Source organism: Rhineura floridana, chromosome 10 (genome assembly GCF_030035675.1).
Source record: "Rhineura floridana isolate rRhiFlo1 chromosome 10, rRhiFlo1.hap2, whole genome shotgun sequence".
NCBI classification, from domain to species: Eukaryota; Metazoa; Chordata; class Lepidosauria; order Squamata; family Rhineuridae; genus Rhineura; species Rhineura floridana.
In genome coordinates, this window is record NC_084489.1 from 19,952,458 (window position 1) to 19,967,837 (window position 15,380).

A 15,380-nucleotide genomic window follows, 5' to 3' on the forward strand; every position below is an offset into this window, starting at 1 on the left:
TATTGCATTTTATTGTATTACAATTTGAATTCTATGGAACTCAAATTGTAATACTATAAAATACAATACGAGAAACAAAAGAAGCAATACAAAATACAATTAAGATTATATAGCATCTAACACAACGCACAGGCATTACGGTTGCTACAACAGGCAGAAAAAGTGATGGATTTTTTTTTGCCAGGAGTGGGACCAGGGAAGCATGACCAGGCTCCTGCTTCTCAATCTCTCTGCAGCCTTCAATATCACTGACCACAGTATTCTCCTGGTCATGGGATAGGAATTGTCTTACATTGGTTCTAATCCTACCTATGTGGCCAGGTCCAGAGAGTAGCATTGGGAGAATGCTTTTTGGCCTCCTTATCCCCAATGCTATATAACACCTATATGAAGCCATTGGGAGTGATCATTAGGGAATTTGGGACAAGGTGCCATCAGCATGCTGATGACACTCAGCTCTTTTTGTCCATAATATCTGAATCAGGCCTTGTGGGCCTGTACACAGTGGAGGCTAGATGAGGGCCAGTAAGCTGAGCTTGAATCCCAGCAAGACTGCAGCGCTGTGAGCAAGTGGTTCCTATGACCGGGAGATATGTCGGTTACCTGTTCGGGACAGGGTTGCTCTTCCTCTGAAGGAATGTAGTTTGGAGATGCTCCTGGAACCCATCTTTTTCACTTGTGGCACAGGTGGCCTCAGTGGATAGGAGAGCCTTTTACCTGCTTCTGTTGGTAAGACAGGTATGGCTGTTCCTGGACTGAGATAGCTTGTCCACTGTACTCTGGGCACTGGTAACTTGAAGATAGGATTACTGCAATGCCCTCTATGTGGGACTTTCCTTGCACTTGGTCCAGAAACTACAATCAGTGTAGAATGCTGCAGCACTATTGCTGACAGGAGTGAGACTCCATCAGCATATTTCCCCCCTGTTCAGAGATCTGCATTGGCTGCCAATTTGTTACTGGCCCAATGTCAAGGTGCTACTGTTACTATTTAAAACCCTCAACAGGTTGGGAGCAGTTTCCTTGAGGATTGTCTTATCCTATATGTGTTCCATATGTCTGTGGAAGTGGCACTTTTACAAGTGCCACATAATGTCCATTCTGCTTTTACAAGGAATCAATCCTTCAGTGTGGCAGCATCTAGTCTCTGGAACTCCCTGCCCATTAGTATTAGCAGGTGCCTTCTTTGTATTGTTTTCGGGCCCCTGCTAAAAACATTTTTGTATAGGCAAACCTACCCAGACATGAAATTTTATTATGTGTAATTGTTTTAGAACTGCTGATTTTATTGATATTTTGATAATTGTTATGACAATTTGTTTTTAACATTAGTTTTTATCAGTATTTTAATGAATATTTTAAATTGTGTTATGTAAACTACTTAAGAGATTTTTGTAGATCAAGTGATATACAAATCTTGTCAAATAAATAAAAAAATAAAATTAATTTTAAAAATAATTAAAATATATTTTGCATGTGTCTTAAGGAGGTGCTAAGTATACCTCTGGACTTTTACATACTTAAGATTATGCGTCTATTATAAAATGTAATTTAAACATTCAACATTTTGGAAAAAAATTGTTGAAAATATCCCATTTGTCATCCTGGCATTTGAATATTATATAAATCAAGGTGCTTTATTTTCAATAAAGGTGTTATTTCATATACTTCTTTTAAATTGTGCATTCATAGATAATGACTATGGTGTGTCCAAATGCTGGTTTTGAATGAGAGTAGATAAATAGATCAGGCTGTCTAATCTGAGCAAGACAAAGTGCCTCCAACGTACTCTGATCTTAAGTTGCTATTCATTAAAGATGCAGTTGGGGTATGAATGCACCAGAATAATCATAATATAAACATAATTTATGGATCTCCTTTTACACATGTCTGAAGGCAATTCACAAACATACTGTAAAAATAGCTAAAAATAACAGTGCAGAGACAAACAACAACAGGTTTAAAAACAATACAAAATGAACACCTAAGCCAGAGACTTTTTCATCCAATTGGAAAATCTTGTTGAAACAAAAATATCTTCAGCAGTTTTCAGAAAGTACAAATAGTGGACGCCTGTCATATCAACAGAAATGGTATTTCACAGAACAGCATGCCACACTGAAAACCCTGCTCCAAGTTACTGTGGAGTGGGCTTTTGATATATACTCAAACAACTCTGATTTGTTAGATGATGACCTTGATTAACTTGACTCTCTTATGGACAAGCTAATGAAATTAAAACAAAATTATTTTAAAAATAAATACTTTGCAACGGAATAAAGTCTTGATCCTGAAATGACTGGGGTAGTGATCGTCTCAGTGCTTACTTCCTAATATTGTTGTTTATAATACTTTTTTCTCATGAAGGCACAAAAATCTGGCACAGGAGGGGACACTCAAACTGCTGAAGACCTTCTGCTTATCAACAAACCCCTGACAGATCTAATTAGCTTGCTTATTCAATTGGTAAGACCTTTGTTATTTATAATTAGAATGACTAGGATGAATGATTGTTTATTTAGATATTTTCTCCCTAGCTGTGTGAAAGATTCAGGGCTGATTACAAGATGTCAGGAAAAAAATCCAACAAAATATATTTCCATTTTTTAAAACACACACAAATAGTGAGGAACAAGATTAAGTTACCTACTTCAATTGTTCCTTAGGTATGCCTTCTTCATTTCCAGTATCATCCATTTGCTCCCATTCTCTTGGCTCTAACCAATAGGAGTGCCCTTGTTGTCCCAACTCATACCTTCACCTAAGTTTGTGCCTTTCATTCTCAGGATCAATACAGGGGTAACACTAGTTTGATCCTTCACAAAGGTTTATGGATTTATTGCTCTCTATACCTCCTTTTACAAGTGATTCCCCCTCTCCCATTTAACCATGGTTAATCCTAGGGACATGGATATGGGTTATTACAAAACTTTGGGTGGTATTCAACTAAGTGCTACTCAGAATAGACCCATTAAAGTTAATGGACATCACTAATGGTTCATTAATTTCAGTGGGCTTACTCTGAGTAGGACTTAAATGAATACAACCCTTTGTGTGCAGGTGTAATCATTCATACTGACAAAGTGCAATTTGTAACTGTTATTCTAACTTAGTATGTGATGAAGGGCATGACTGCAGGTTTACACCAGTCCTGAATGGAAAGGAGATGTACAGTCCCACATGAATCAAAAAGTCTATCTAATAGAGCATTGCAATCCAGATAGAGATGTGGATTCCAATTCACATCCTCAACCATAAAACAAATCAAAATGGGGGGGGTCCTACAAAGTAAATGCCAACAATTATAGCTGGATTAGAGTAGGCATATGGAGTAAGAGTCATAGCAGCTATGTTGGCCACTAACAGTAGTTTGGAGGCTACTTAGGTAATGGTTGCAGCTAGTAATGGGGTGGATTTCCCTACCCTCTGTTTGGATTGGGATCAACAAGTTTGCAAAATATTTCAGTGTGCAAACTTGATAAAGTACATGAGCTGCAGGGAACAGGAAAAAAATGCAGAATAACTGAAAGCTACCACAAGACTAAAATACACACACCGGTATTTACTAAGTCCAGAAATCCAGTCTGAATAATGACAGATAGTTAATGAATGCTGCTGTTCTGTATGCAGACACAAACAATTTGGAAACACAAAATGAAGGGTGAAATTTGAACAGTGAGTGTTTTCCAAATAAATGTTGAGGCATAATCAGAGAATCTTTGGCTGCAGGTCTCTGATGTGTGTTTGTAACAGTATATTGCATAATTTCAGAAAGATTTCTTGAGATGGCATTAATAAAGCTTTTTTTGAAAAAGGAGGAATGTCTTTGAAAGCCAAGAAATAATAAAGATCTTTCAAACTTTATGGATTGTAACCACCTAGGTTCTGTTCAGAGTAGTCCACTGAAATTATTTTCAGTGAACCCACTCTGAGTATGACTAATGTATGATGCAACCCTATGTATTTTCCAAACAGTGAGATGAAATAACAATTAGCAAATTTTTTAATACTGATGAAAATTTGCTTTTCCATTTTGCCTAATATTTACCTAATGATCTTACTCATAATTTGCAACAGCCCATCTGTTATAATCTGTTATCTGTTACCAGATTTCTGATGTAACAGTCATCTATTATAATAAACTCTCTTTGTGTATAGCCTCATTAATGTGCTGAAATAGACTTCCCTCTGGCTATTAGATGCATTAGCAACTCCATCTGTGTAAAAACTGCTGCTTCAGCTCAAGTAATCATACACCTTCCTTGCAAGTAGTTTGCAGTACCATAGCAGATGAGGGCAAGGCTGTCTACGCCTTGTTCCTCGCTCTCACTCCTTGCATGGACAGGTTCCTGGTTGCTCATCTACTGTACCCACTGGCCTGTGTGTGCTGTTGTTTAACAGCAGATTGGTACACAATAAGACCACACTCATCCATGATTTGATCATGGATGAGGGTGCCGATTTTGTGTGTATTGCCTAGACCTGAGTGGGTGAGCTGGGAGGAGTTGATCTGACCCAGTTTTGCCCACCTGGACACCAGCACAGGCTGCAGTGATTGGGGTGGTGGTGAAGAGAGGTTGCTGTAGTCCACAGAATTTCTATCTCTGTCACAGGAAACCACTCTGCCTTGGAACTGGCTTTGAGGGCCTGCACCTGGTGTCAGGCCATGGAGACAGTAAAGTAGGGTTGCTGTTGGTGTAGCATGCATCCTGCTACCTGGCAGCTTCTCTGACCAAGCTGGTGGAGGCCGTCTCAGCTGTGGTATTGGAGGAGCCCAGAACGATAGTCCTGATAGTGATTTCAATGTCCATGCTGAGGCTGCCTCTAGCGTTCCGGCTTGGGACTTCATGGGGCTGTCTCAGTTTGTCACTAGTCGGACACATAGGGCAGGGCACACCCTCAACTTGGTTTTTGCTCCAGATGGAGAAAGGGGTGGCCTGGAGATAGGGGGTGGATGTCACCCCATTATCATGGTCAGACCACTTCCTGGTGAAGTTTAGACTTAGCGGCTCCAATCTTCCCCTGCAGGGGTGATGGATGGATTAAATGGTCCACCCCCAGAGACTAATGGAATTTGTGGATTCCTAAATGCCCTGGGGAAGTTCCTGGTAGATAGACCAGGTGACTCTATTGAAACCCATGTCATGCTGTGAAATGACGAGACACATTGGCCTCTTAACATGGTTGCCCCTGAATGCCCTCTCCAGCATTGTGGAGCCAGGTTTGCACCTTGGTACACCAGTGAACTAAGGGCAATGAAACAGCCTGGACAAGTGATGAAACATGTGCTATGAGGCTGATCAGACATAAGTAAAACATCATGAACATGCCTACTGTGTGGTGGTAAGCGCAGCAAAGAAAGCCCACTTCTCTGCCCCCATTGCATCATCAAGTAGCCGTCCAGTGGAGCTTTTTTGTATTGTCAAGGGTCTGTTGACGTCAACTCCAGGAAAAGGAGTTTTAGACCTTTCAGAAGCCCACTGTGAATTGTTTGCAAGGCACTTTGAGAGTAAAGTTGCTCACCTCCGTAGCAGTCTTGATGCTCCATCCACATCTACTGTAGTCCCCAGTGAGGTGTCCAGTGCAACGTCTGCTGCAACTTCTTGGGATCAGTCTGTTGATGCGGCCTGATAACATGGATAAGGAGCTTGTGACAATGCAGCCAGCAACGTGTCCTCGCAACCCTTGTCTTTTGCTTATTATAGGGTTGTGGTGCAACAATTGCAAGTACTCTTGGATGAAATAGATTATCTTGACCCATTCTAATCTGGGTTCAGGCCTGGTTATGAGACTGAATCAGGCTTGGTCACCCTGATGGATGACCTTTATCGGGAGAAGGACAAGGAGTGCAACCCTGTTATTCTTACTTGGTCTCTCAGTGGCTTTTGATACCATTGACCACAGTGAATGCATGCATGAATGAATGAAGTCTTTATTGTTCAGAGCCATAGGCTACCACAATTAAACAGATATAAAAAGATACAAAATACATATTAAAAAACAGATCATATTACAATAAAACACAGTTCAACAACGTAGAGTGGAAAAGCAATGGTATAGTTCAAATAAAAAATTCCTCTCCTGAGTGGGAGATACCTTGACCCACCCCATGTCTTAGTGTGTAGATACTATGGTCAGACTAGCGCAGGAGCACATCCCACTCATCCCACAAGGTGTTTTAGGTAACTAACTCTTACTTTTCCTGCAGCTAGAGCAAATTTTGCCACCTGAGTGGTTATAAATATGTCATTGCCTGCTAACAGAACACATATCTGCTCCAGGGGAGGTCTATTTGACAAGGAGTGAAGGATGCAGGAAAGAAATTTTAATCTTGGGGACTTATATAGGGAACATTGTAGTAGGTGATGTATAATGTCCTCAACTTCACCAGAATGACAGATACAAAGTCTTAGTTGGGTCGGAATTGACCATAGTATTCTTCTGAGCTGACTTTGTGAGATGGGTATTGGAGGCATTGTTTTACAGTGGTTCCTATCCTACCACCAGCTTGTTTTCAGAGAATAGCATTGGGTGATTGTCTTTCACCCCCCGACAGTTGTGCTGTGGGATGCAGCAGGATACCATCTTGTCCCCAATGCTGTTTAACATCTATATGAAGCCCTTGGGGAGTGGTCATCAGGAGATTTGGGTCGAGGTGTCAGCAGTATGCTGATGATACCGAGTTCTGTTTCTCTGTAACATCTGCATCAGGAGAGACTATGCTAGCCCTGGACCAGTGCCTGGACTCGGTGATGGGCTGAATGACGGCCAGTAAACTGACCCTGAATCCCTGCAAGATGGAGGCACTGTGGGTTGGTGGTTCCCGAGTTCAGTTGCCTGCTTTGGATGGGGTCGTACTCCCTCTAAAAGAGCAGGTCTGTAGTCTGGGGTTCTTCTGGATTCATCTTTGTCGCTATAGGCCCAGGTGATCTCAGTGGCTAGGAATGTCTTTTATCAGCTTTGGCTGGTAAGACAGCTGTGGCCATTTCTAGACTGGAATGGCCTGACCACTATTGTCCATACACTGGAAACCTCCAGGCTGTTTTACTGTAATGCTCTCCATGTGAGATTGCCCATGAGGTTGGTCCGGTAGCTATAGCTGGTGCAAATTGCTCACTGACTGCTCACTGGGGCGGGGTATCACCATTATGTCCCTCTGCTGCTGAAAGAATTGCACTGGCTGCCCATTTGCTACTGCACCAAATTCAAGGTTCTGTTCTTGGTGTACAAGGCCCTATATAACTTAGGACCAGGATACCTGAAAGATTGTCTTTCCCTTTATATAACCAGTCAATCACTGTGATCTGCAGGTGAGGGCCCCTTGCAGTTACCATCTCATCAGGAGGTCTGTTCCGCACAATATAGGAAGTAGACCTTTAGTGTTGTAGCACCTACTCTTTGGAATTCCCTCCCCTTAAATATTAGACAGGCACCATCTAGGTTATCTTTTCGGCACCTACTGAAGACTTTCCTCTTTCATCAAGCCTTTTAATAACATAAGAACATAAGAAGAGCCTGCTGGATCAGGCCAGTGGCCCATCTAGTCCAGCATCCTGTTCTCACAGTGGCCAACCAGGTGCCTGGGGGAAGCCCGCAAGCAGGACCCGAGTGCAAGAACACTCTCCCCTCCTGAGGCTTCCAGCAACTGGTTTTCAGAAGCATGCTGCCTCTGACTAGGGTGGCAGAGCACAGCCATCATGGCTAGTAGCCATTGATAGCCCTGTCCTCCATGAATTTGTCTAATCTTCTTTTAAAGCCATCCAAGCTGGTGGCCATTACTGCATCTTGTGGGAGCAAATTCCATAGTTTAACTATGCGCTGAGTAAAGAAGTACTTCCTTTTGTCTGTCCTGAATCTTCCAACATTCAGCTTCTTTGAATGTCCACGAGTTCTAGTATTATGAGAGAGGGAGAAGAACTTTTCTCTATCCACTTTCTCAATGCCATGCATAATTTTATACACTTCTATCATGTCTCCTCTGACCCGCCTTTTCTCTAAACTAAAAAGCCCCAAATGCTGCAACCTTTCCTCGTAAGGGAGTCGCTCCATCCCCTTGATCATTCTGGTTGCCCTCTTCTGAACCTTTTCCAACTCTATAATATCCTTTCTGAGATGAGGCGACCAGAACTGTACACAGTATTCCAAATGCGGCCGCACCATAGATTTATACAACGGCATTATGATATCGGCTGTTTTATTTTCAATACCTTTCCTAATTATTGCTAGCATGGAATTTGCCTTTTTCACAGCTGCCGCATACTGGGTCGACATTTTCATCGTGCTGTCCACCACAACCCCGAGGTCTCTCTCCTGGTTGGTCACCGCCAGTTTAGACCCCATGAGTGTATATGTGAAATTAAGATTTTTTGCTCCAATATGCATAATTTTACACTTGTTTATATTGAATTGCATTTGCCATTTTTCCGCCCATTCACTCAGTTTGGAGAGATCTTTTTGGAGCTCTTCGCAATCCCTTTTTGTTTTAACAACCCTGAACAATTTAGTGTCGTCAGCAAACTTGGCCACTTCACTGCTCACTCCTAATTCTAGGTCATTAATGAACAAGTTGAAAAGTACAGGTCCCAATACCGATCCTTGAGGGACTCCACTTTCTACAGCCCTCCATTGGGAGAACTGTCCGTTTATTCCTACTCTCTGCTTTCTGCTTCTTAACCAATTCCTTATCCACAAGAGGACCTCTCCTCTTATTCCATGACTGCTAAGCTTCCTCAGAAGCCTTTGGTGAGGTACCTTGTCAAACGCTTTTTGAAAGTCTAAGTACACTATGTCCACTGGATCACCTCTATCTATATGCTTGTTGACACTCTCAAAAAATTCTAATAGGTTACTGAGACAGGACTTTCCCTTGCAGAAGCCATGCTGGCTCTGCTTCAGCAAGGCTTGTTCTTCTATGTGCTTAGTTAATCTAGCTTTAATAATACTTTCTACCAGTTTTCCAGGGACAGAAGTTAAGCTAACTGGCCTGTAATTTCCGGGATCCCCTCTGGATCCCTTTTTGAAGATTGGCGTTACATTTGCCACTTTCCAGTCCTCAGGCACGGAGGAGGACCCGAGGGACAAGTTACATAGTTTAGTTAGCAGATCAGCAATTTCACCTTTGAGTTCTTTGAGAACTCTCGGGTGGATGCCATTCGGGCCCGGTGATTTGTCAGTTTTTATATTGTCCATTAAGCTTAGAACTTCCTCTCTCGTTACCACTATTTGTCTCAGTTCCTCAGAATCCCTTCCTGCAAATGTTAGTTCAGGTTCAGGGATCTGCCCTATATTTTCCACTGTGAAGACAGATGCAAAGAATTCATTTAGCTTCTCTGCAATCTCCTTATCGTTCTTTAGTACACCTTTGACTCCCTTATCATCCAAGGGTCCAATTGTCTCCCTAGATGGTCTCCTGCTTTGAATGTATTTATAGAATTTTTTGTTGTTGGTTTTTATGTTCTTAGCAATGTGCTCCTCAAATTCTTTTTTAGCATCCCTTATTGTCTTCTTCCATTTCTTTTGCCAGAGTTTGTGTTCTTTTTTATTTTCTTCATTCGGACAAGACTTCCATTTTCTGAAGGAAGACTTTTTGCCTCTAAGAGCTTCCTTGACTTTGCTCGTTAACCATGCTGGCATCTTCTTGGCCCTGGTGGTACCTTTTCTGATCTGTGGTATGCACTCCAGTTGAGCTTCTAATATAGTGTTTTTAAACAACTTCCAAGCATTTTCGAGTGATGTGACCCTCTGGACTTTGTTTTTCAGCTTTCTTTTTACCAATCCCCTCATTTTTGTGAAGTTTCCTCTTTTGAAATCAAATGTGACCGTGTTGGATTTTCTTGGCAATTGGCCAGTTACATATATGTTTAATTTAATAGCACTGTGGTCACTGCTCCCAATCGGTTCAACAACACTTACATCTCGCACCAGGTCCCGGTCCCCACTGAGGATTAAGTCCAGGGTTGCCGTCCCTCTGGTCGGTTCCATGACCAACTGATCTGGGAATAGTCATTTAGAATATCTAGAAACTTTGCTTCTTTGTCATGACTGGAACACATATGCAGCCAGTCTATGTCCGGGTAGTTGAAGTCACCCATTACTACCACATTTCCTAGTTTGGATGCTTCCTCAATTTCATATCTCATCTCCAGGTCTCCCTGAGCATTTTGATCAGGGGGACGATAGATCGTTCCCAGTATTAAGTCCCTCCTGGGGCACGGTATCACCACCCACAACGATTCTGTGGAGGAGTCTGCCTCTTTTGGGGTTTCGAGCTTGCTGGATTCAATGCCTTCTTTCATGTATAGAGCGACTCCGCCACCAATACGTCCTTCCCTGTCCTTCCGATATAGTTTATATCCAGGGATAACCGTATCCCACTGGTTTTCTCCATTCCACCAGGTCTCGGTTATGCTCACTATATCAATGCTCTTCTCTAAGACCAAGCACTCCAGTTCTCCCATCTTGGTTCGGAGGCTCCTAGCATTAGCGTACAGGCACTTGTAAGCAGTGTCTCTCTTCAAGTGTCTTTGGCACTTGTGGTTAGGCCTGTGGTAATTTTGCTCTTCTGAATTTATATCCTGTGCCCCTGCTCTCACAATGCCTACTTCTAGGCCTACCCCTTTTAAAATTTCATCATTTCTTTGGTTTTTATCCCAGGGGGAGGTTTATTCCGAACCGGACCTTTCTCAGCTCCTGTCGGGTTTCCCCCCTCAGTCAGTTTAAAAGCTGCTCTGCTACCTTTTTAATTTTAAGTGCCAGCAGTCTGGTTCCATTCTGGTTCAAGTGGAGCCCGTCCCTTTTGTACAGGCCCGGCTTGTCCCAAAATGTTCCCCAGTGCCTAACAAATCCGAACCCTTCCACCCGACACCATCGTCTCATCCACGCATTGAGACTGCGAAGCTGGGCCTGTCTGGCTGGTAGAGATCTTATCCCAGACTGCATCTGTGTTGGAATTGCTTTTTAAGATGTTTTCAAAGATCTTTTGTTTTAATATGTTTTAAAGATATTTTGTTTTGATATATTTTAAAGTCTGTTTTTAAGATGTTTTAGAATGTTTTAGTGTTTTGTTTGCCATCCTGGGCTCCTGGGAGGAAGGGCGGGATATAAATTTAATTAATAAATAAAATCATGAATGCTCTATAACTGAGGCCATTATTGGCTCTACACTACAAACCTATGATAATAACCAAACATTTTCCATAAAGATAGAGTTGCCCTTCTGTTCCTGTGACCCTGTAAAAAGGTGCTGTATAACAGCTCTTCATGACTGCAAGCCGTCTTTGGTAAAGTACTTCATGGCAAACATACTTTAGCAAAAGAGTTCCAACTCTCCATGCTAGAGGGTTTTTTAATCTTCATTTTGAGATTGAAGAGGGTGCTCATCCCTGTTGATATTTAGCTTATGGCCACATGATATTTGTTAACCTACTCCTTCCTTGGATATCCAGTAGAGGGCGCTTTGAATCAAGGATGTCTGTCTTACTCCTAGGGAAGAATTTTCTCACATGCTATATTTACACTTATGTCCTGTCTTTTTTCTTTTATAGAAGTCAAGGAAGAGGTTGCCAGGCAGCCTCCCATCCAGGCACCATTCTTCTTTAATTATTACTAATTTTTGATTTTCAAATTTAACGAAGAAAAAAAGAAATATTAAAAGATTAAATAATAATATGAATGTGAATACTAATGATATAACAGCAACAATACATCATTAGTTCACATTATGAATACAATAGCCATCAACAATACATCATTAGTTCACATTATGAATACAATAGCCATCAGTATATCCATCTTAACTTACAGGGCCGGCTCCAGGAATGCCAGGGCCCTTGGGCATCAGCTTGCCCTGGCCCTGGCATATGTGTGTGTGCGTGCGAATGCGCACCCCCCCACCTCCACCTACTTGTCTGATGTCTTTCTCCATTGCCCTTAACGAAGATGGCGGCCATGGTTTCCCTAAAGGGATGATGCCTCCGCCGCCATCTTTGTTGATGGCACGCGTGCATGCTACGCGCGCACATCTCTGCCATCAACTAAGATGGCGGCAGGGGCTTCAGTACCTTAAGGAAACCGTGGCCGCCATCTTCATTAAGGGCAATGGTAAAAGACAGCAGACAGGTAGGTGGGAGGCGTGGGGGGCCACGGATTGTGGAAGGAGAGCAGAGGGGCGGCTGAGGGCCCCCCTGTAGCTCCAGGGGCCATCGGGCCAGTGCCGCACCTGGCCACCCTTTAGAACCGGCCCTGTTAACTTAAATATATAAGTTAATATAAGCCCTCCAGATGTGCAAACAGGCATCCACACAAAATTAATGTCTGTGTGAAATATGTTCAAATGTAGCCAGAACAGTGAAGTCATCATACCATTGCATGATGGACAGTGGGTATTTTTCCTTCCAGACTCGAAGTATAAATCTCTTAGTGACCATAATCCAGGAACTAATCATACCCAAAGCTGTGTACCCTCAGCAGGATTACTGCATCATGTGCCTTCAGACCATGCACTGGGACCCTTATTATGTATATATTTCCTGTAGTAGTACATATGGGGAAATTATAATAATTTTATTATAATAATATAATATATTTCCCTTATTATTGATTTGGTAGCCCACCACTCTTTTTGGAAACTGCACACATGTGATCTGTGGAATCATGTTTGTGTAACTGTCATTTTCAATTTGGAAGCAAAAAAATGAGAGAAATCCAGGGTTATTCTTAGTCACAGCTCAGGGGAAACTGCTTCCAGCAAGCTAGGGGAAAAATCTAAGTTTGCCAGGCTAGGGTTAGGCTGTGCTCACCAACCCCCCACTACTACTCCTATGGTAGCCCCCTAGTAGGGATGAGATCCTTTGGCCAGTGCCAGTTTGAAAGCATCCTATTGACTTAAGAGGCTGGTATTGATTTGAGTTCGTTCTTTGTCTGCAAGCTGCTGCTTTTACCAATCTGTTTTTCCCCTCATAAAATTATTGATATTAATATTGATATTTTAAAAGAAATCTCAATAAATTGAAGGAAATATCAGTACGTATTAAGATAAATATTTTAGATGCTGATTTTTAAAAAAACTATTTCCAAAAATAGCCGCAGAAAATTACTACATAAAAATCCACAACAACAGTGAATTAATGGAAAATTCAATACGAAATCTGAATTGGGTGGAATTCTAGCACATCCCTGCCCCCTAGACCTTTCCCCCTCTCACCCCATGCAGTTTCCAAGACTACTTTTCACCTTCCCAACCCTATTTCTGAAGCTGTTTCTCCCTTCCATTCTGCAGCCCCCTTTTGCACCCCATTGTCAACTGCACCCCCATTTCCATGCTGCTTCTCCATCCATCCCTTCTCCCTCCCATATTCCCCTCATTCCTCCAAATACCCCCTCTTGCTTTCCCCCAGGACCGCAAGTGCCCCCTTGATCCCCAGCCCCTTCCCTCTGCCCCTTCCCCAATTCCTCTTCTCCAGCTTCCTTCTGCCCACCACATCACTAGAGGCATACAACTCTCATACGCGCGCACGCACACATGTACACACACACACACACACATATATATATATACATACACACACACCCCAGGCCTATCCATAACCCCATTTCCATAATCCCCTAGTCATTTACCACAGACACAACACCCTCTGGGGGGATTGGAAAATCTCACCCAGGTTGGGTGCGGAGAACATACCTGGTAAAGACAGGCAGGTGAGCGGTCAGGGGGGAGGGAGAAGTGCAGCATCTGCAGCAACAACGATAAGACTCTGTCTGCCAAATAAAGAGCAGTGGTGACCATGCTTTGCACCTGAGTCTGGGCCGCTTCCTGCTTCCTTCCTCTTGCATAGCAGCTGCAGCCATGATGGAGGCAGTGCCTGGGCAGCGCAGCAGGCCAAGGTGGGACTCCTACATTTGGGGAGGGGGGAGCGGCACCAGCAGACAAACTGTGGTGCTGGCACCAGTTGGAGGAGTTTGAAGCCCCCTCCTCCTTGCTGTACTTGGAGAGGTGTGGGGATGAAGGGAGCATCCAATACAGTTGTGCATCTTGCGTAGGAGTGACAAGAATCTGACCTGTGACGGACTGACCAGAGTTGGGGATGTTACGCCCAATGAGGGGCTAGGTTTGTGCTCCCCAAGTTCGAGTCAATAAACTTGGAGACGAGACGAGGATAGAAAATATGCCAATAGATTTATTGCACGTTTGCAAACGGAGAGCAGCAAGCACGGGCTAACTCTGACGTTTCTCTTTACATGTCATGCTTTTAAAGGTTTGTATGATACATGTTTATTTGTTTTTCTTTCGGATGAAGGCTTATCTGTTCCATTTCAGGCATGGAGATTGCTTAAGGTAAGTAATTAACACTGCATATTTGTTCAAGGGCTGTGTCCTTGTTGCAACACTTGCGATTGTATCAGCACCTATGATTGCATCGCCATCTCTGATTGTATTAGCCTTTAGTATTACATTGTATCAACCTTCAGTATTACATTGTATCAACTTTCAGTATTACATTGTATCAACTTTCAGTATTACATTGTATCAACCTTCAGTATTACATTGATTCAGCATTTAGCGTCACAATCCCCTCTCAGAAGCCTCAGAAAGGCTTTTGGTCCTTTCTGAGGTCTTCTACACTCTTTCATATGGTTCGGCATTTTGTATAATACGTTGGTACAGGATCCTTTCATACCTGATTTGTTGTTTTATCAATATTCGGGAGAATATCTTCATTACACACAGAATAATGCATGGCATGGTGGGTAGAATGAGCAAAAAGATACAGCCTACGATGAATAAGTGTCTTAACCATGTCCAATTGGGTAGCCAATCTGTGAGCCAGTCCCAATTCAAACCTTTCCATTCCTGTACCTGTACATGTGCCACTTTCTCTGCCTCTTCCACTAATTGATGAATGACATTACTGCTATCATCTATCTGCATACAGCAAGTCCCGGGGGTCGCATTTAGGGCCGCGCAGAGCCCCCCTATATGTAGAAAGACGATATCCAACCCCCTTCTGTTATTCATTTCTTCATGTTTTATACCTTTTCCTAACTAAACTGACCCCAAAGTAAATGTGATCTTGTTTCTTTGTTTGACAGGAGTTTATCCTGTCTTCTCCAAAGGCTTAGAAATGCACAACACCTCCTGGTTTGAAAGGAGCTATTCTGTTTCCTCGTGATGGCCTAGATTATCATAAACATTTCCTTTGTTTGAAAGGAGCGCCTGTTCTTACTGGGTGACAAATACAAAATTTCCATGAGTCAGGAAGTCTATACCTACAGGCATTGCAAGATATGTACTCAGAGGTCACAGAGGGGCTGTTTCCCAGGAATCTTTGCTGTTGCAGGCCTTTTCAAACTCTGGTTCACTGAGATGAATCAAAGATTAAAAA

The 15,380-nt window shown here is 42.6% G+C and overlaps 1 protein-coding gene across 8 annotated transcripts in view; it reads left to right on the forward strand.

Annotated features, from left to right (window-relative positions):
* ULK4 (unc-51 like kinase 4) overlaps positions 1–15,380 on the forward strand; it is a 447,010-nt gene that overhangs the window by 315,825 nt on the left and 115,805 nt on the right. For all 8 annotated transcript variants that reach the window (XM_061587596.1, XM_061587594.1, XM_061587592.1 and 5 more), the window contains exon 34: positions 2,368–2,466. In XM_061587596.1, coding sequence (XP_061443580.1) covers positions 2,368–2,466 — 99 coding nt within the window. The remainder of the gene's footprint in view (positions 1–2,367; positions 2,467–15,380) is intronic.